Raw genomic sequence first — 21,400 nt, forward strand, 5'->3', positions numbered from 1 at the left:
ATATTCTACCAGAAAGGCAGCCAAAGGCTGTCTGAAGCTAATTAATTGTGTTCACCACAAGTTAAATAGAAAGTTTACAGCAAGAAATATTGAATTCTGCTTCTGAGAGAATGCAGCTCAGATTCACCATACAATCTACCACCTAAAAAGAATACCACTTTTTTAGACTTCATGTCCGGGTGATGGACCAAAATACTTCCTCTGTCTTCATCATTGCAGAAGATTGCCAAAATTTATTTACATCACAACTGAAAAGAATCAGAGATCAGTTTCTACTCGAAACATGACAGCCAGCCAGTGGAGAAGGCTATCACGTGAGGATATCGCAAAAGGAGGAGACTCTTAGTAGTCACTTTTTTTATAGTCAAGGACGGGGCTGGCTCCAGGGTTTTGGCCGCCCCAAGCAGCCAAACAAAAAAAAAAGACAAAAACAAACAAACAAAAAAAGCAGCGATCGCGATCTGCGGCGGCAATTCGGCGGGAGGTCCTTCACTCCGAGCAGGAGTGAGGGACCGCCTGCTGAATTGCCGCCCCTCTCTGAAGTGGCCGCCCCAAGCACCTGCTTGGTAAGCTGGTGCCTGGAGCCGGCCCTGGTCAAGGAAAAAAAACTGTCCTACAGTTGACCACTGATTAAGAGAACTCTGGAACCCAAACAAGTCAACTTATCTCTATCCCAGCCCACAATAAGAGTAAAAGTGGGCCCTGAACAGAGCCTGTGAAGTAATGGCCAAGGACTAGACTAGTGATAGACTAGGACAGAATGAGCTCTTCAATATCCATTTGAACCCCATATTGAATATTCTACATATCTGTTAACTCTATTCTTATGTAAAAGATAATAAATTCATTGATATTATCATCAGACAATTATATTGACAATGTTTTTGAATTTCCCTTCATAGTTAGTGCCTGAAAGACAGTATACCGTCTCTATTAGATTTTCAAGGCACATACTGTCTCATAACAAAAACCAAACTTAAAGTAACAACAAAATAAAATATGTTCCCTCCCCATGACAACTCACCAAACACACTTAGTTCTGTCTTAGAAGCTTTTAAAAATATTTCCTCAAATAAAAAAAAAAAGGAGGTTTCTATGGTATTCTGAGAAATTCAGCCTTTGTTTCATTGTAAATGCCACATAATTACACTGGAAATGTAAAAAAGCCATCAGCAGGAACTCTAATGCTAGGTGCAAGCTATGAATTATTATTTTTCATAGCCACCCTGTAGGCAGCAGTTTCACAATAGTAATGGATGCTGTGGCTCACATGAGGCCTAATGACAAGGCTTATTATTAAAAATACTTATGTATAATTATATATTTTTTTAAAGCTGGGGAGGGCAGGGACTTGATTCTGATGTCAATGTAATTCGATTGACTTCGTGGAGCTTCTCCTGATACACACTGGTAGAAGCAAATCAGAAACAAGTCAGTTAAAGCAGTTTCTTGAAAAAAATTTTTTTTCCTTTAGCTTTTAGAGAGGAAATGGAAAGTGAAATTCTTCTGCATTATGGCAAGCCACATCAGACACCACATGACAAAACATGTCACCGAAGGTAAGAGAGAAGGCACATTTGGATTATACATTCAATTTAATCAGTTAAAGGTAACAGTCTTTTATACAAAAACTCCTCTTTTTAAATCAGTCACCTCACCAAACAGCAATGATATTAATGCTACCAGATTCTAATATATTTACGCCAGTGCAGGTCAAAGTATTTGGGGGAGGACGACCAAAACAAAATCATGGAAATGTCTGTAAAATATCTTCCCACTTTTCTGACACAATTTTGTTTTTGTAGACAATTTCAAACCAGCTCTAATTACTATAGAGCAGGGGTCTGCAATGTTTGGCACGTGGCTTGCCAGGGTAAGCACCCTGGCGGGCCGGGCCAGTTTATTTACCTGCTGATGTGGCAGGTTCGGCCGATCGCGGCCCCCACTGGCCGCGGTTCGCCGTCCCGGGCCAATGGGGGCAACGAGAAGCTGCGGCCAGCACATCGCTCACCTGTGCCGCTTCCCACTGCCCCCATTGGCCGGGATGGCGAATCGCGGCCAGTGGGGGCCGCGATCGGCCGAACCTGCCACATCAGCAGGTAAATAAACTGGCCCGGCCCGCCAGGGTGCTTACCCTGGCAAGCCACGTGCCAAACATTGCAGACCCCTGCTCTATAGTAATTAGAGCTGGTTTGAAATTGTCTACAAAAACAAAATTGTGTCAGAAAAGTGGGAAGATATTTTACAGACATTTCCATGATTTTGTTTTGGTCGTCCTCCCCCAAATACTTTGACCTGCACTGGCGTAAATATATTAGAATCTGGTAGCATTAATATCATTGCTGTTTGGTGAGGTGACTGATTTAAAAAGAGGAGTTTTTGTATAAAAGACTGTTACCTTTAACTGATTAAATTGAATGTATAATCCAAATGTGCCTTCTCTCTTACCTTNCCTGTGCCGCTTCCCACTGCCCCCATTGGCCGGGATGGCGAATCGCGGCCAGTGGGGGCCGCGATCGGCCGAACCTGCACATCAGCAGGTAAATAAACTGGCCCGGCCCGCTAGGGTGCTTACCCTGGGCGAGCCGCGTGCCAAACGTTGCCGACCCCTGCTATAGAGCTTAGATGCCTTACAGATCAGATTCCAAAGCAAGCAGCCTCTCTGGCTGGCAGCCCACAGCACCTCTGAGGGTTTCCTAATAAACCTCTCCCTATTCTGCAGGATTACTGTCGCCTGGCTTCTACCTATTCTGGGGGATTACTGGTGACAGGGCAAATGTATTCTACACACATATACCCAGAAAACACATTAATTCCACTCTGGTGATGACAGGGGACTTTCCACACCCAATGCCAAGTATTGCTTTTGGAAGTTACAAGAAAACCATATATTCACAAAAAAGGACCATGGGGAAGTCTTACAATATCACCGCAGTGCCTTTTCTGCATATTGTGCAACTACACCAGTAGTGAAACAGACTAACGGAGGAAAGCAGATAGCTCTTTTGCGTGAGATGCGTTCTTTCATGGGAGGGTTTGTTATATTTTATTTTTGGCCTTATTCAGCAGATCAGCTTTTCTCCTGAACAAGTCAGCCCGCTGTCCTTCCACTGTCAATACCTTTCTTTAGCTCAGAAGCCTATGGATGTGCTATGCTGGATGAGGCTCAGTGAGTAATGAAAAACAACCATTTTGCTTCATTTAGCTAGTCAACGTTGGTGCATTTCTTTTATGGCTGGACTCAGTATTCAATGTCAGTAAAGTTCTGGGTGAAGATATAATGACATAGGTTTTAATCCTTGTGGTGAACCTCATAATTATAGAATCATAGAATATCAGAGTTGGAAGGGACCTCAGGAGGTCATCTAGTGCAACCCACTGCTCAAAGCACGACCAATTCCCAACTAAATCATCCCAGCCAGGGCTTTGTCAAGCCTGACCTTAAAAACCTCTAAGGAAGGAGATTCCACCACCTCCCTAGGTAACCCATTCCAGTGCTTCACCACGCTCCTACTGAAAAAGTTTTTCCTAATATCCAAACTAAACCTCCCCACTGCAACTTGAGACCATTACTCCTTGTTCTGTCATCTGGTACCACTGAGAACAGTCTAGATTCATCTTCTTTGGAACCGCCTCAGGTAGTTGAAAGCAGCTATCAAATCCCCCCTCATTCGTCTCTTCTCTTCTGGACTAAACAATCCCAGTTCCCTCAGCCTCTCCTCATGAGTCATGTGCTCCAGCCCCCTAATCATTTTTGTTGCCCTCCGCTGGACTCTTTCCAATTTTTCCACATCCTTCTTTTAGTGTGGGGCACAAAACTGTACACACTACTCCAGATGAGGCCTCACCAATGTTGAATAAAGGGGAACAATCACGTCCCTCAATCTGCTGGCAATGCCCCTACTTATACAGCCCAAAATGCCGTTAGCCTTCTTGGCAACAAGGGCACACTGTTGACTCATATCCAGCTTTTTGTCCACTGTAACCCCTATGTCCTTTTCTGCAGAACTGCTTCCTAGCCATTCGGTCCCTAGTCTGTAACAGTGAATGGGATTCTTCCATCGTAAGTGCAGGACTCTGCTCTTGTCCTTGTTGAACCCCATCAGGTTTCTTTTGGCGCAATCCTCTAATTTGTCTAGGTCCCTCTGTATCCTATCCCTACCCTCCAGCATATCTACCACTCCTTCCAGTTTAGTGTCATCTGCAAACTTGCTGAGAGTGCAGTCCACGCCATCCTCCAGATCATTAATGAAGATATTGAACAAAACCGGCCCCAGGACCGACTCTTGGGGCACTCCGCTTGAAACCAGCTGCCAACTAGACATAGAGCCATTGATAACTACCCATTGAGCCCGATGATCTATCCAGCTTTCTATCCACCTTATAGTCCATTCATCCAGCCTATACTTCTTTAACTTGCTGGCAAGAATACTGTGGGAGACCATATCAAAAGCTTTGCTAAAGTCAAGGAATAACACATCCACTGCTTTCCCCTCATCCACAGACCCAGTTATCTCCTCATAGAAGGCAATTAGGTTAATCAGGCATGACTTGCCCTTGGTGAATCCATGCTGACTGTTCCTGATCACTTTCCTCTCCTCTAAGTGCTTCAGAATTGATTCCTTGAGGACCTGCTCCATGATTTTTCCACGAATTGAGATGAGGCTGACTGGCCTGTAGTTCCCCGGGTCCTCCTTCTTCCCTTTTTTTTTTTTTTAAAGATGGGCGCTACATTAGCCTTTTTCCAGTCATCCGGGACCTCCCCCCATCGCCATGATTTTTCAAAGATAATGGTCAATGGCTCTGCAATCACATCCACCAACTCCTTTTGCACCCTCGGATGTAGCGCATCCGGCCCCATGGACTTGTGCTTGTCCAGTTTTTCTAAATAGTCCTGAACCACTTCTTTCTCCACAGAGGGCTGGTCACCTCCTCCCCATATTGTGCTACCCAGTGCAGCAGTCTGGGAGCTGACCTTGTTTGTGAATACAGAGGCAAAAAAAGCATTGAGTACATTAGCTTTTTCCACATCCTCTGTCACTAGGTTGCTTCCCTCATTCAGTAAGGGGCCCACACTTTCCTTGACTTTCTTCTTGTTGTTAACATACCTGAAGAAACCCTTCTTGTTACTCTTAACATCTCTTGCTAGCTTCAACTCCAAGTGATTTGGCCTTCCTGATTTCACTCTGCATGCCTGAGCAATATTTTTATACTCCTCCCTGGTCATTTGTCCAATCTTCCACTTCTTGTAAGCTTATTTTTTGTGTTTAAGATCAGCAAGGATTTCACTGTTAAGCCAAGCTGGTCTCCTGCCATATTTACTATTCTTTCTACACATCGGGATGGTTTTTTCCTGCAACCTCAATAAAGATTCTTTAAAATATAGCCAGCTCTCTTGTACTCCTTTCCCCCTCATGTTATTCTCCCAGGGGATCCTGCCCATCAGTTCCCTGAGGGAGTCAAAGTCTGCTTTTCTGAAGTCCAGGGTCCATATTCTGCTGCTTTCCTTTCTTCCTTGTGTCAGGATCCTGAACTCGACCATCTTATGGTCACTGCCTCCCAGATTCCCATCCACTTTTGCTTCCCCTATTAATTCTTCCCGGTTTGGGAGCAGCAGGTCTAGAAGAGGTCTGCCCGTAGTTGGTTCCTCCAGCACTTGCACCAGGAAATTGTCCCCTACACTTTCCAAAAATGTCCTGGATTGTCTGTGCACCGCTGTATTGCTCTCCCAGCAGATATCAGGGTGATTAAAGTCTCCCATGAGAACCAGGGCCTGCGATCTAATAACTTCTGCTAGTTGCCGGAAGAAAGCCTCATCCACCTCATCCCCCTGGTCTGGTGGTCTATAGCAGACTCCCACCACGACATCACCCTTATTTCTCACACTTCTAAACTTAATCCAGAGACTCTCACAGTATTATGTGATAGAAGTAACGATGCCTTGAGGAAAACTAGTATGGAAAATTTCCTTAGAATCAGTGTTTCTACATCCACAAAAATCTAACCATTGCAGCTTTCTCCACTAGAGATGGTGGTATTGCTCACTGGCTGATATTAACGTGGGCAAAAGATGCTCCCTACAATAGACTTGCACTTCTGTCCCTGTAAATGATTGTTTCCATAGTTTAGGGCTTCTCCAATATAAAGCACTCAGGCCATGCTATCAAACTAGCTTTAGCCCACAAGATTTAGCAGTAATTTACTGGGCAAGTTTTATTTATAGTACTACACACAAATCACAATGGTAGGTCATATTAATACAGTTTACTATGCATGTAACTCATAGATTCCAAGATAGAAGGAACCATTGTAAGCATCTAGTCTGACCACCCATAGAAGGAACCATTGTAAGCATCTAGTCTGACCACCCATATATCACAGGCCATAGAACTTTCCCAAAATAATTCCTAGAACATCAAATCTTTTAGAAAAACATCCAATCTTGATTTTAAAATCATCAGTGATGGAGAATCCATCATGACTCTTGATAAATTGTTCCAGTGATTAATTACCTTTACTGTTAAAAATTGACTCCTTATTTCCAGTCTGAATTTGTCTACTTTCAACTTCCAACCATTGGATCATGTTATACCTTTCTCTGCTAGATTGAAGAACCTGTTATTAAATATTTGTTTCCCAAATAAGACTGCATTTCCCATTAACCTTTTCTTTGATAAGCTAAATAGATTGAGCTTCTTCAATCTGTAAGTATAAGCCATGTTTTCTAATCCTTTAATCATTCTTGCTGCTCTTCTCTGATCCCTCTCCAATGTATCAACATTGTTCTTGAATTGTGGACACAGAACTGGATACAGTATTCCAGCTGTTGTTGTACCACTGCCAACTAGAGAGATAAAATATTTTTTCTACTCCTACTGGAAATTCCACTCTTTATGCTTTGAAGGATTGTATTAACCCTTTTGGTCACAACCTTGCAATGGGAGCCCACATTCAGCAGATTATTTACCACAACCCCTAACTTTTTTTCAGTCACTGCTTCCCAGGATAGTCACCCATTGTGTAAGTATGGCCTATGTTCTTTGTTCCCAGATGTCTACATTTACCTTCAGACATATTAAGATTGCTCTGTATCAGTGACCAGTCCTGTTCATTATTTACCACACCCCCAATTGTTATGTCATCTGCAAATCATGTCAGTGATCATATTTTGTTTTCTTCCAGGTCATTGATAAAAATGTTAAATAGCGTGGGGACAACTTGAGATTTTATTTTATATTCAATTATATCTTTCTTGTTTATTCACACACTCCTGTTACCACTCATGGCTTGCACTTTCAAATATAAATACTATGGGGAAAATTGACTACAAAAAATATCGTAACATCCAAGTAAAAACCTTGTATTCTGTCATTCATTCTCATGTTGGAAGATGATGGTGTTATGAGCTTCATAATTAAAAGTAGCAGTTATTACAGCACCAAATATTTAAATCAGATGGTTGAGAAAGGGTGGGAGAAGAAAAGCTGAAAATCAGTAGAGATCATGAACATGGTTAGTGTGGTTATGGTTATCATATCATTAGAAAATTAGTATGGTTTCTTCAACATAATACAATATTCTTAGGACAGTGTGGGAAGAGCGCATCTACTAATAGAAATTGTGTATACACATTGATGGCAGAATAAATATATTAGCAAGAACACATATGTATCTAAACTGAACCTGTAAAAGATGGGAAAACCACTCAGCAACATCATTAAAAAATAAAAGACCAACTTTCCTAAGATTTCTTTACTGCAATAGGTTCTTTATGTCAAGTTTCTTTTCTGAAATAATAATAATTAAACTTGTTTAATCCTTAAATCCCCAAAATTGAACTAATTGAGAATTTTGCCTGGTTATGGCCTAAGGCCCATATTTTTAATGGTATTTAGGCATTACTGTGCTCAGTGTTGTAATGCCTAATTGATTTAGGACCCTAAGCCTAATTCAAAGTCTAGATCTCTTTCAGTCTCAATGGGACTTAGATTTTAGAAACCTGGCCTAAGACCCTGAATCCTGTGGATACTTAAACAAGTATGTAACTTTGATCATGTGCAAAGTTACATACATGCTTAACCATTTATGGGACTGGAACAAAGTAAATACTCAGAGTAAAGACCTCAGGGTTTGGCCCACAGTTGACTTCAATGGTGTGAGGATTTCACGCTCCTTCTATTAGATTCTCACCAGGTATTCCTTCTCTCTTACATTTACAGTTTTTCCTGCACAAACATATCCATATTCTCTTTTACAACTATATGTTACTTTCCTCCCTTATAATACACATTTCTGAAAATAGACATGATAGGAGAACGTCATATAAAATTAGCTTAGCTTTCACAACCTTGTTATTTTAAAATCTAAACCACGTATACTGTAGAATATCTTTCACAATCTATACAATCTCTAATAGTTATTCATTTGAAACTACAACAGACAATATTACAAGACAAACAGAACCAAAAGTAAAGCATAGACAAATGCATAAGCACTTACTAGTTTCCGTAGCTACAATAGTTATGTTGTGCCACGTGTTTGTTTCTCTGTCGAGTGGTGTTGCCAAAGTTATTTTTCCATCATCTGCATTAATGTTGAACTGTCTCTCAAGGTCAGTATGTCGATCAATGGAAAACCTACAAAATGGACATCCCTGTAATCTACTCAGATAAATTTGTATGATCTGTTCATACTGTAGGAGAATTTAAGTAATCTTCTGAGAACTGCAGTTTTCTAGCCAAATGGATTGAGCAGCTCAATAGCATAATAATTTATAAGACAAAATGAGTGACTGTGTCTCAAGAAACTTAATTATTGTCCAAGGAGTAATTAGCTGAATATTCAACATGAAGGTCATAAACTGCCATCAGGTTCAGTAGGTAACATCTTTAAAAACTGCTGCTGATCAAGAGTTAATTAGACAATCCATCACGTTTATTAGACAGCTTATGTAGTATTTCATAGTATCTGTTTATAATTTCAACACCAATATATTAAACACACACAAAAATATTGAGCTTCATGGTTATTTTAAAGGAGTACTGAAAAACATTCTTTTACTAATATTTTTCAGTTTTAATGAAGCATGAAATATTAACCAAGCACGTTACCTGCTTAGTTTTCAAGCAATTCAATGGACAATAGGTGGTTAATGAATCACCATTTATCAGTAAAGCACTTAAAACAAAACAAAACCCAACAACACAGGGATTGACTGTTATATGGATTGACATAATTGGTTTCTAACAAAATAACTTTGATCTGACAGCTAGTCAGAGCTTGCAAATGAGAATATACAGGTAAATTATGCAGCCTAAACATAGCCAGCTTGACTAACAAGAATGAGCTGCAGTAGATTGCTTCAACAGTGCATTAAGCAGAATGATGATTTACGGCTCAGCACAAGAAAGCTTTTATATAGGTTCATTTTCATAGAGTTGTTTTATTAATGTATTACTTGTAAAAAGAAACTAAACTGGAAAATTAAGTCTTCCAATTTTTTTGATGAGTGAGGTACAAAAAGAATTTATCACAAACTACTGATATGGTACAACAGTCACTGGCTTCAAGGGGTTTTACTGAATCTGAACTGTGGATTTATATAAGAGACTGTAATGCTTTTGTGTCTAGGTATTATAGAGAATAACAGCATGCACTGATGGTTCTGCATCTGTTCTGCATTATACCTAGGCATAATGGGGTGAGCTAGGATGGAGTGTCAGAGTGGATTACACACTTTCTATTGTGGTTATGGTCTGGAGAGTGACTAAAAAATGGCAGTGTCCTATTACACATCTGTTTCTTACTAACACTCTGCACTATATCTGCTTAGTTCATTGATGAAAAACTAACATATTTCACTACAGTCGACAAGACAGTTATTAAGATACCAGCTTATTCTATTCCTCCTCATGCATCATTATCAACTTCCATCAACATTCTGGTTCCAGAGCCTTTATTTGTCATGATGACATACAGTGGGAACTGATTTAGGATTAAACAAAACTTGATTAACCTGAACTAATTCCTTGTGTAACTCCACTGATGTCAACAAAATACACCAGGAAAGATCTTGACCCATCAGACTGACCTACCTAGCTTTAGTATATGAATCTTAAATCTCACTGTTACAACAGTTTTTTTCAGTATTTGAATAGTAAATCATTTGTTCATATTTAGAAGTAGATAAGTGTTGCAATTTAACTATGTTGCTCGTAAATTTAGTAAATATATTGCCCATTTTAAAAGTTTTAGTTCACTGCAAATGTTTATTGGGGAAGCTCTGCTGTACAAACATAGCTCTAGGAAAATCTAGTGTAGGTCATAATATTGCTAGATTGAATAACAACTAATGGACTTAAATTTAAAATGTTTCTTTGACCCAAAAGACATTTTATACTTGATTTATTCCATCTTCAAGGTGTTATTAGTTGTGTGCAGAACTACGGTAGCTAAAAAGAATAGCAAAGAATTTTCTACCGCCAAATTTTCATAAATGGTTGCTTAGGGCAAGGCACCTACATTCATATTTGGACCTGTAAGTAAAGTGATTTTCAGGTGAGCTGAGCACACTCAGTTCCTATTGGCTTGAATGAGGCTTGAAACCTTTCCATTTGTCCGAGGCTGCCTCTGTATTATAATTCAATTCCTGGTTCTGTACCAACAGTATATATATTTTTAAAGTTATATAACTGGGGATTTAACATGAGTGAGTTTATTGTATTGACTTTAATCCTAACAATATTTATTCAGAATGCAAAAAATGCATTAAAAATAAAACATTACTTAACACAAGTTACATGGGTTTACAAGGTTGCCAAGAGGCAAAAATCCCCTCTTGACTATAAATTAAGAAATATCTTGTACAAAGTAAAAAATATAAAATCTGCAGTGCCATAAACTTGGGGCGACTAATAGCATATATGAAGCTATCTTTTCATGATAATGATATTATAGCTCTTTTTAATGGGGATGCATTGTCAAATATATACACGATACATAAAATGTACATTTCTATAAAAATGGAAAAGAATACCTCAGAAAATAATATCCCTTGAAATTGCCATAGTAACACCACAGGTTATTTGGACTTTTTTTTTTATTAGTTTATTAAACTGTGCAGGAGAAAATAGGTGGTGTGATCATACATTCTTTTAGCTAAAGACTTTGGGCCTGATTCTGATTGCTCTCACTAGATTTACCTTGATGCATTTCCACTGACTTAATATGAGTTATTCTTGATTTACATCACGGTAAATGAGAACAGAATGCAACCTTCATTGTTGAAAACTCTCCTTTGCTGATCCTGCTGAGATCTGAATCACAATATTGATGCTATAAATCACCCTATCTCAGTGATGCCAGGCAAAGAGGGCATGTTATTTGGTGACTGAGATAAACAGCTGTACCTTAGGAAGGCAAAAAAATATTGTATTGAGGTTTTTAAGGCCTGCTGTGAATTAAGAAAATGATCTATTGCTACCAAAGATGAAATCTCTCCAGTATGAATTTGAGGGAAAACTTCTACAATGAAGCTTACTTCTCTCACAGAGAGAGACTGAAGGGCAGTGATCATCTCTGAACTTACAGGAAGGCAGAGAGTGTACAGAAAGCACAAATTATTGCGCATGTTTTTTGCTATGCACTTGGACCAAGACTTGGCCAAGGCAATAAAATAACAGAAATATGAAATGAGCAGCACTGGAACAAGTCAAAACAGACTTGAAGAGGAACTTAGAATGATAAAAGATGCTGATCTGATACATTGAACCACTACAGAGCAGTTTGACTACCTTTACTCAAGTTCAGCAAAGGAACTCCTTGCAGAGTAAGGTGCTATTCATTGTGATTAAGAGTGTCCCTAGCCACAAGTCTAGAACTATAAACTACACATTTACGAAAGTTGTAATGGAATTTGGTAACTGCCTGATTAGCACATGTTTGAAAAAAGTCGGTTCAAATTTGTGACTATTTTATATCAGCAAAGTTTAAAAGTGAACCAGTGACTTAAATAATTTGGAACAGAGAAATTGTAAATGTAGAGAAAGGAAGCAGAATTGATCCTTATAAAAAACAACACTGGATTATGAGACGCAGACATCCTACAAGATTCACAAAGAAAATAGTTTTGCTTGGCCATATATTTTTCCATATGGACATGCTTTAGAATGGATATCAACAAATAAATCATATGCCAGGGAATACCATAACAGATAATTAAGACAGAATCAATAGCTCGATCTTACATAACTTTTTCCCTACTTCACAGAGCACTAGTATCCCTCCATTCCCAGACCTACAGCCAGACAGAGGTAGTGCGAGAACCGCCACATTACACATACACACAAAGCCTCATCCTTCAGTCTGTCCTGGCACAACTCCCTTTGAATTTAAATGGGAGTTTTCCTGGTATGAAGATTGCAGGATTCAAGATTGAGCAATCTGTTTGCTATAGGTTATTGCTGTCCCTTATTACCCTTCCTAACAAACAATCACTCATAACCAGACTGGGACCAAATAGTGAGGCTATGAAGTGAAGTAAGACATCCTCTGCCACCATTTAGACCAGGCTTTCTCAAACTGTGGGTCAGTACCCAAACTGGGTCATCAAAATGTTTCAAAGGGTCACGTGGCAGTTCCTGTGGCTCCTCCTATTCCCGGGGCTGGCTGGGCTCACCCCCCTTCTCCGGGCACTGCAACCTTTGGGGCCCCAGCGCCATTCAAGTTTAGGATAGCCTGGATGATGGGAGTCCAGGCATAGGCACTGACTCCGTGGGTGCTTCAGGGCTGGAGCACCCATGGGGAAAAAATGGTGGATGCTGAGCACCCACCGGCAACCCCCCTAACAGAACCACCCCTTACCCCCATCTCCTCCTGCCCGCTGGTGGGCCCTGCCGATCAGCACCTCCCCCGCCCTCCCTGCACCTCCTGCTCACTGCAATCTGTTGTTTTGCAGCATGCAGGAAGATGAGGGAGCGAGGGGGGAGGAGCAGCAAGAACGCGGCGCACTTCGGGGAGGGGCACAGAAAGGGGTGGGAAGAAGAGGGGCGGGGTGGAGTGGTGGCAAGAAGAGGCAGGGTGGAGGCAGGGCAAGGGTGGGAAGAGGCGGATGGGGCCTGGGGGGAAGGGGCGGAGTGAGGGCAGCACCTGGGGCAGAGTTGGGGGCCGAGCTACCCCAGGCACTTTGGAAAGTCGGCACCTATGAGTCCAGCTAGCCAAATCCCACTGAGTGGCACTGCAACCCCATGAGCCAGGTCAGAACCCCACTCAAAAATTTGGTCCGGTCAGGTGGGTTGGGCCAAAGTTGAGCTGGACTGCAAATCCGGAGCCAAGCGCCAAGTCCAGACAGTCCCACAGCACAGGAACTGCAGAAGCCACCACTGTGGGGTGAATACTAGGCAGGATACAACCCCAGGAGGGGGCAACCCTCCAGGGCACAAAGACATGGGTGGGTCTCAGGGTGGGAGTACCCCCCACCCCCTGATTCACCTCAGTGGGCCACCCAGACTGTCTGGGTTAGGGGGGCACAGCCCAAAACACTGGGGAGCATGTGACCCCATGTGTCCCCCCTGCACAGGTCACCTCTGGTAGCGGAGGAAATATGCTTGCTCATCCCAGGTGCTAAAATGCCTAGTCTGCCACAGGGCCTCCATGCCAGACTATTTACTGGGTTATGACAGGCCATAAACATTTACAAATGGGTCCTGAGCTGGAAAAGTTTGAGAGCAACTGATTTAGATGATGATCTCTGCATCTCAGCTGAAGTGATCGGAGAGAGCAAGGATTAAAACAGAGTGATTCACAAAATCATATTAATCTCTCTGAAATTTTGTTTGGGAGAAAATGAATAGAAAAACATCCTATTTTGATATTTTTGAAATAAAATGTTTTGATTTTTCCTTTCAAAACAACTTTGTTTCCGTTTCAGAAAAATGTATAATATACAATTTTTGAAATGTCAAAATCAAAACAAAATATTTTGTTTCACCAAAATGATTTATTTTTATTTTTTAAATTTTCTTTCAGATTATTTTAAATGTGTGGGTTTTGTTCCAAATGGTGACAAAAACAAATATTGAAATCTCGAAATCTTCCACAAAATGGATTTTCAATTTTATGCCCAGCTCTAGTATACAGTAGTGCTATTGTAGAGATGCAAAATCGCATGACCTTCTTTTATCTTTTAAAATAATTTGTCCAAGAGATAAAAATATATTTATATTCACTAGGCCTGTCTGGAACCAATTAGTACTGTACTAGCTAGTGCCAGAATTAACCGATTGTATGCCAAGAATAAGCATGAAAATGCAGAAAATTACACTTTGTACTTTTCTCATTTAGTTAACAAGAAAATACTGTGGAAAGATGCCAACTTTTTTTTAAATTAATCCGATCATCTAGTGTATTTATTTTTTTAAAGAAAAAATAATTGAATTTACACTAAAAAATTCGGCATTTCTCATTTTAATAGGCTCAGTTCTGTCCTTTCTTATATCAAGGGCATATGTGGATTCTATATCATTTGATCAAGAAATAGCATTAGCTGGTTCTGCCATTCAGTTTGTATAAGATTTTGGAGAACATCATGAGAGATGTACCATGTGCACATAAGGTGAAGAAAGGGAAGAGTTAACGACGTTACATATCCAGAGGGGAATAAAGCAAGGAAGTGGTTCAGATGTCAGGGCTGGGGCATGGGCAACCTGGCCTAAGGATTAGCATTAGGCATGGACTGACAGTCCAGAAGCCAATTACCAGGAATCAGGCTGGGTTGGAACACCAGGAGATCAGAATCGGGAGAAACCAGAGGGCAGGGATCAAGAATCAGTTATCAAGTGTCAGGCCAAGTCAGGATACCAGCAGGTCAGGCTCAGAAGGCAGAAACAGGTAAACACCAGTGGCCAATGAAGCCCACTTGTACAGACAATTTCCTGTTTCCTCCTCTGGCTTAAATAGGGGCTGCAGCCCAATCAGGACCCTTGGAGCTCTCCCAATCAGAGTGTAGAGGCAGATCATGTGTCCCAGTTAGGTTTCATGGACCTTAGGCCTAGCTGCTGTCTATGAGCTGCCAGATGGAGGATTGGAGGGTGATGAATCCACAGAATTAGGGTTGAAGGCCCATGGGGCCTGACATGAGGCAGATCAAGATGTGTGTATTTTTTCTTCCCTTTTTTTTCTGCTACTTTTTTAATCCTGAGAAAATATGCTGTGCTGTTCAAAATAAAGATGTGTCAGTAATTTTTAATTGACTCGATCAGCACTTCTCAGAGTCCCTCTGTTGAGAATGACAAAAGGGGTGCCAATTAACACTAATTTGGATGTGCCCATTAGGAACGAGGCTGTAATCATCCATTAATTTCACAAAAGAACCTGAACGGTTATTAGATGTTAACAATCTTTGGTCACTACTAAACTTAAGTAGATTTTAATTGATGACCTAGAGGTGAAAGGCTCTCTACTAATGGTAATCTTCCAAACAAACCAGTCCTACAGGAGTTAACTTTTCCGATTCTGCTGAGGAAACAATAATTTCCTGTTACCGTAAGCTAGTCAAACTTAGTGTGCAACATGTGGCTCATTGTGTGATACGGTAAAACTGTGTCCTTGGCCACATTTTTAAAATGATGTAAGTAATGGTGGTCAGAAAATGGGTGTAAGTGGTAAAATAAAGTGATTAGCATCATTTTCTCATCCTTATGTGTGCAAAATTGGTACAACTTACACATCATGAGGGCAGAAAGGTGGGGTGGTGGATAATCTTATCAGAAGTCATATGGCTTCAACTTTAACAATTCTTTCAAAATATACCCGCACTGTGGGACTGACTCTGCAATCTATTTTAATAAGATTTTTATTGATTTTAAAAGGAGTTTTGCCGGAGCAAAGTGTTCGGCATTGGGCCCAGAATTCCTTCACACAGCAAACAAAGTGTTCTTTTGGAACTTTCTGATGTTATCACATAAGAGATTAGCAAAGGGAAAAGATGTGTGTGAATAAAAATCAGACAGAAATAATCCTAATTTGCATAAAACCTTAATAGTGGATTTTATCTAATTTGGGTCAGATCAAAGAGGGACAAAATTTAAATGAAAGAAAAGAAGCAAAATTCTTCCCTGGTGCAAACACTGCTCTTTTCATTGGCATTAAATCAGGGATGAGTTTGGTTTAAGAAATTCAGTACAGACTATAAAAGAAATATTTCCAGCATTACCGCCAGTTATGTGGAATTGCCTTGTACTCAGTATTGTTAACAAGGAAGCTGGAGGATTATTTCAAACTAAACACAGTAAGTAAAATAAACATTAATGTGTCAAATGCTGCACTCAGATTTCTTATTTCCCTATATGTCTTATATCCATTTCATTCCCATTGTTGGACAAGACAATGAATTGGGAAAGAAACAAAGCAGCTTATGTTTTTTAATTATGAAAATTATTTGATTAGAAGTGTGACATCTAACACTGCAAAGATGTTTTTAAGTGAAACACAGAAAGACAATGCTTTCTCAAAAATGTAACATGGATAGTGAGAACAAACTGCTCTCCACTCCATTGCATTAACAATATACTTAGAATTCTGACAGCAGCTTCTTTAATGATAACTTTAAAGCAGCACTACCTTATAGGACTAGAAGACACATCAGGGTCATGAGCGGTCACCTGACCAATCACAGAGTTAATAGCAGCATTTTCATGCACTTCCAGTAGATAAGTAGGTGATGAAAAGACTGGTGGTTCATCAGCATCCTCCACTACAATTTTTACTGTTGCTGTATCCTTGAATGGTCCTCCACTGATGAAGCGAGGATCAATATGAACGTTGGCTGCTTCTACCTTCAGAGTATAGGATTTTTTGGTCTCAAAGTCCAGGGGCTGTTAAGAATGACAAAGATAAATGACTTGCACTAATGACCAGAGAAGCCAGAACAAATAAATATAATGCTGATGGATGAAAGTTACATGCATTTAAGTACATTCACTGAGTTTTCATGCAATCACTTCCCATTCCCTGAAATCCAACCTGTAAATTATCTGGGCATTTATTGATATGTTTAGTATTTAGCCTCAGTGAAAGCAGTCCCTCGTCCTTTTTTCTTCTGCATTATTTCACTAGAAATTCACAATGATATATTCTCTCTCATGAATTTTACGATCATAATTTCATGTTAGATTCATGATAAAATTTTACTGGTGATTACCTGATGTGCATGCATTTAATCAGTGTTAGTTGGAGATAAGGAGAAATCTTATACAAGCTCCATGTGGAATAAATATATTATTATTTTTTAGAATAGCATGAAAAATGTAAAGAACTAGCAATTATTGTTCTTTAGGCAGAAGAGGCATTATGCAGAGTAATTTAGAGATAATCATATAAAAAGTATTTTAATATTACTACACCTCAAATAACTCTTTGCATCAGTATTTATAGGGATAAAAGAGGCAGATCTCGCTCAGGAATTTCTTATAACTACTGCAGTTTATATTGCTGTATCCTTCTTTAATTTCAGACAGATAAACATGGAGCCAATTACTCTAATCCACCAATGTAACTTCACCATCATTCCCATTGTTTTTGATATTTTATTGCTGTACATCAAAATGTAAGATTTGGAAAAAAATGTTATTGATGTAAAGAAATGAGTCATATAGTAAAAAAACAAGTCTATGATATCTTCAAATGTGAGAATTTATGAGCATCTAAGATTCAGGTCTGCAATTTCATGCACATCTGCATCAGTATATAATTCTCATGTCTCAGAATGATTCAAATTTCAAAAACGCAAATTTGTTAAGCTTTGAAAGATTTGCATTACAATGTTCAATGGAAAAAAGAAAAGGACAGAGAAGTCTCAAATCTGCAATGCAAATACAAGCAAGAACACAAGCAGGCATTACAAAACTCTTTCAGGAACTCTCTGAAAGCTTTAAATATATATTCTTACTTTGAAAAATTGTGTTGATTTTTAGATATGAATCCAGCTCTAATTGGACTTTGCTCTTTCTCAACAATTTCTAGTAAACATGACAAGCACTTGCTTCTCTGTCTACTCAGAAATTACTAAGCTTTTGTACTTATGAATAGGTGATTGTAGATCAGCATATTCACAATTTGCCAATCACACCTTCTGTATCATTTTTAGCAATTTCAAATTCTTCATGATAATCACTGCATCCCATAGAATTTGTCACACCTAGTCCCCAGAATACCGTATTCAAAATTTATTCTACATTGTCTAAAATGTGATGAATTTAAAACTGCAGAGGGGCGGGGAGAAATAAAAGAAGAAAAGAAAGAAAACCCCACACCTTTGGTGAATGTCTCCTTACATATATTTTCTGCTACAGAGAACAAAAGTGGTTATTGCTGTCAGGATGAATATGCGAAACAACAGTATGTTAGAGGCTCAGTTATGAAATAATTGGTGAGGGAAACGGGGCAAAAGGCTAATTGCTTTAGTTTGTAAAGTAGGCCCACAGCATACAATAATTAACAGAGTATAGGAGCCTGTATCATGTCTTTAACCTGTGGAAAAGAGAATCTAAAGCACAGATGCATACATAGTTTTTCTTTTCTTTATATATTTCTTATGAATAGGTCTGCACTGTAAAAGTATATTAAACCATTTTCATTCTGAACTTTTTAATTTAATAACAGCCACAAAGTTGAATGTTAACTATCTATTCATATTGGATTCTTATTTTCCAGCTAGAATGTCATGTGGAAATTTATTATATTTGTTTAATTACAAAAGACTATTAGAGTGCTTTATGGCAGGCATGGAATTCAAACACTTTCATGAACACTTTTATAATGTTATAATTTATAGTCATATTTAGAGTCAGGTTTCTAAAAGACCTGAGTTTTGCCATTGACTTCAGTGGGACCAGGATTTCACCCCAGATGTCTTCTGTATGTACATGGCTAAATGGGTGCCTCTTGAGACAGGCACGTACACAACCCTCCATGTTGTATACAAACATGCAGTAAATACACACACAAAAAGGAGTAGTGGACCTGCAGCTTTACCTTGGGCCTGAATTTGCCACCTTTACTCATGCTGAGTATTTCCTTATGCCATGAGTAGGTCCACTTAGATCACTACTCATGGAGTAAAGTGGTGTTCTACTTGAGTAGGGGTGGCAGAATTTGGTCTCTCTGGATTACAGATACTTTATTACTCAATAAATACTCATGAAATTATATATTAACTGATCAGGATTCAACTAGCCAGACAGCTGGTCAAATACCATAAAAAATTATTTGACCAATGGCGAAACTGAATAATTGTACATGGGTGAAAGTTAATTTTACACAGTTTTCATTTACCTTTCTCAGTCTAATAATACCATCCTGAGTCTGAACATCTGATGTGATTTCAAATATATCCATTCCATCTCCTTCAATGATGTCATAGGATGATTTAGCATTTTCTCCAATATCCAGGTCATTTGCTTTAACCCTTCCTATTGGCTCCCCAAGAGCAATGTCTTCCATTACTGAGAAGTGATACAGACCTTACAAACAAGAGGAAAAGACTAAACATTAAGCCTGATTCTAGTTTCCCTTTCATGCTCTTTATTCATCTCTGTTTCCCCAAAGTAAATGCTTGAGATGTGCAACCGATACAAACCACATTTAAACAAATTATTTACTTAAAGCTGCATAATGTGCTCCATACAGGGGAATGCTCTGTTGACTTGATGTGAATGTTCTTCTTTTCACTTACTATATTATCCCATCTCCTGCCTGCGGGGATGTTCAGTGTTGCCAAACATAAAATATTAAGCTATTTTCAGCACAGAAAGATGCAATGTGTAATTTACTGCAAGGCACTTTTGAACTTACCTTTGTATTTACAGACTTGTAGACCATTTTTGATAAAATCCAATTACTAAATTTCAGCTTGTGCCCTGCAGCAAACTGATCAGATACACTGAAGATGTCTCTTGTGACTTAAAATCTTCACTGCTCTGTTGACCATAAACTTTACCTTCTACTACTTTCTGGTCAGAATCTAATTGGTCTGTATATTTTCTTCTGTGAGGTAAAAAACTCACTAATTAGGAAAGAGGCAGGAAATGTCCCCCAACTCATGTTTCAAAGGAAATAATACCTACTTCATAATGAGGGATTACCATCTTTACAATTTTGCCAAGGGATGATTTAATCCCAATGGAAAGCTCTATATGTGCCCTGCATTGTGTGAAAATTCAGTAATTGTATTTTATTTCTTATTTTAATCAGTTACGGTACTTCAGACACCTTTATATTCAAATGGGATTTATTTAAAAGAGATGCAAAGTCTGTTTTTATTGAAATTCCATGTTTTATCCCTCAGATTACTAGTTTGTTAAGAAGAGAATCAAAACACCCATTTTGATTAAATATATTCCTGGCTTTAGCAAAGACCTGGAGGCCAGCAGATGCATACGAAGCATGCATGGCCTCTGCTTTCTGAAATCCTCTACAGATGGCCTAATTATTGCAGCTTCTTAATAATCTCTACCCATTGTAGCGACAGGTAAGGGCTGAGCATGTCACCTTCAGGACTGTTTGTTAGTTGAAAGAATTCAAGCTTTGCAGACAAGTATGTTACAAACATCGTGTGGTAGAGGATCTGGACCAGTTCTTTTCATTCCCTCTCAATGAGAGTTTGCTCCACCACACTGTGTAATTTTTAGCCTAATATGCTGCTTTTTGTTTTCTGAAACCATGATTTGCTGATGAAAAGCTTGCTAGTGTAACTAATAAGTGTATTAACTACACTGACACCATGCAAAACTGAGTAAGAAAAGGGGCAAATATACAAAATACATAAATATATACATTGGATATCAAAAAGCACATATACATAATCTGCCCTAAAATTAACTGGATTCCTTCCCAAATTTTTCCTCTTCACTTTACACCAACTCTCTCTAGAGGAGTTCTTCTCTTTTGATGTCATTAGCATTTGTGTCACTGTGTTTACTGTATAAAACTGACATTTGTATGGGGCAGGAAAGTAACAGCAGTTTAATCTATAATTTAGTTTTTCTTTAATGTTTCCCAGGCTGAAGACATAATTTGGAGATCATTGAGAATCCTCAAACACATAAAAGCTCAGAAACAATGAGCAGCCATAGCAATCAGTTTCCTCCAGAGACTAAATTATGTATTCATGATTTATACTGCTGTCCACACATCATGGTTTGTCTCTCTACACAGTTGATTGAAATTCTTTAAGGAGGTATTTTTTCTCTGATTTACAAAGAAGATATACAGAATTAACATTTATTTTTTCACGTTGTTGACTAATGGATAAAAATAGTCCCTAAGACTTATGAAGAGGTCTGCCATGACATCATAGTTCAGACTGTGACCAGCAGTCCATTCTAAGCTTACTTTAAAGCAGTCT

At 39.1% G+C, this 21,400-nt stretch overlaps 1 protein-coding gene across 2 annotated transcripts in view; it reads right to left on the reverse strand.

The window, feature by feature from the left end:
- The window catches only part of CDH8 (cadherin 8), a 201,843-nt gene that overhangs the window by 64,283 nt on the left and 116,160 nt on the right, over window positions 1-21,400 (reverse strand). For both annotated transcript variants that reach the window (XM_034788598.1, XM_034788599.1), the window contains 3 exons: window positions 19,330-19,517; window positions 16,618-16,871; window positions 8,500-8,636 (listed from right to left, as the gene is read on the reverse strand). In XM_034788598.1, coding sequence (XP_034644489.1) covers window positions 8,500-8,636; window positions 16,618-16,871; window positions 19,330-19,517 — 579 coding nt within the window. The remainder of the gene's footprint in view (window positions 1-8,499; window positions 8,637-16,617; window positions 16,872-19,329; window positions 19,518-21,400) is intronic.

The sequence above is a fragment of the Trachemys scripta genome, chromosome 13 (genome assembly GCF_013100865.1).
Source record: "Trachemys scripta elegans isolate TJP31775 chromosome 13, CAS_Tse_1.0, whole genome shotgun sequence".
NCBI classification, from domain to species: domain Eukaryota; kingdom Metazoa; phylum Chordata; order Testudines; family Emydidae; genus Trachemys; species Trachemys scripta.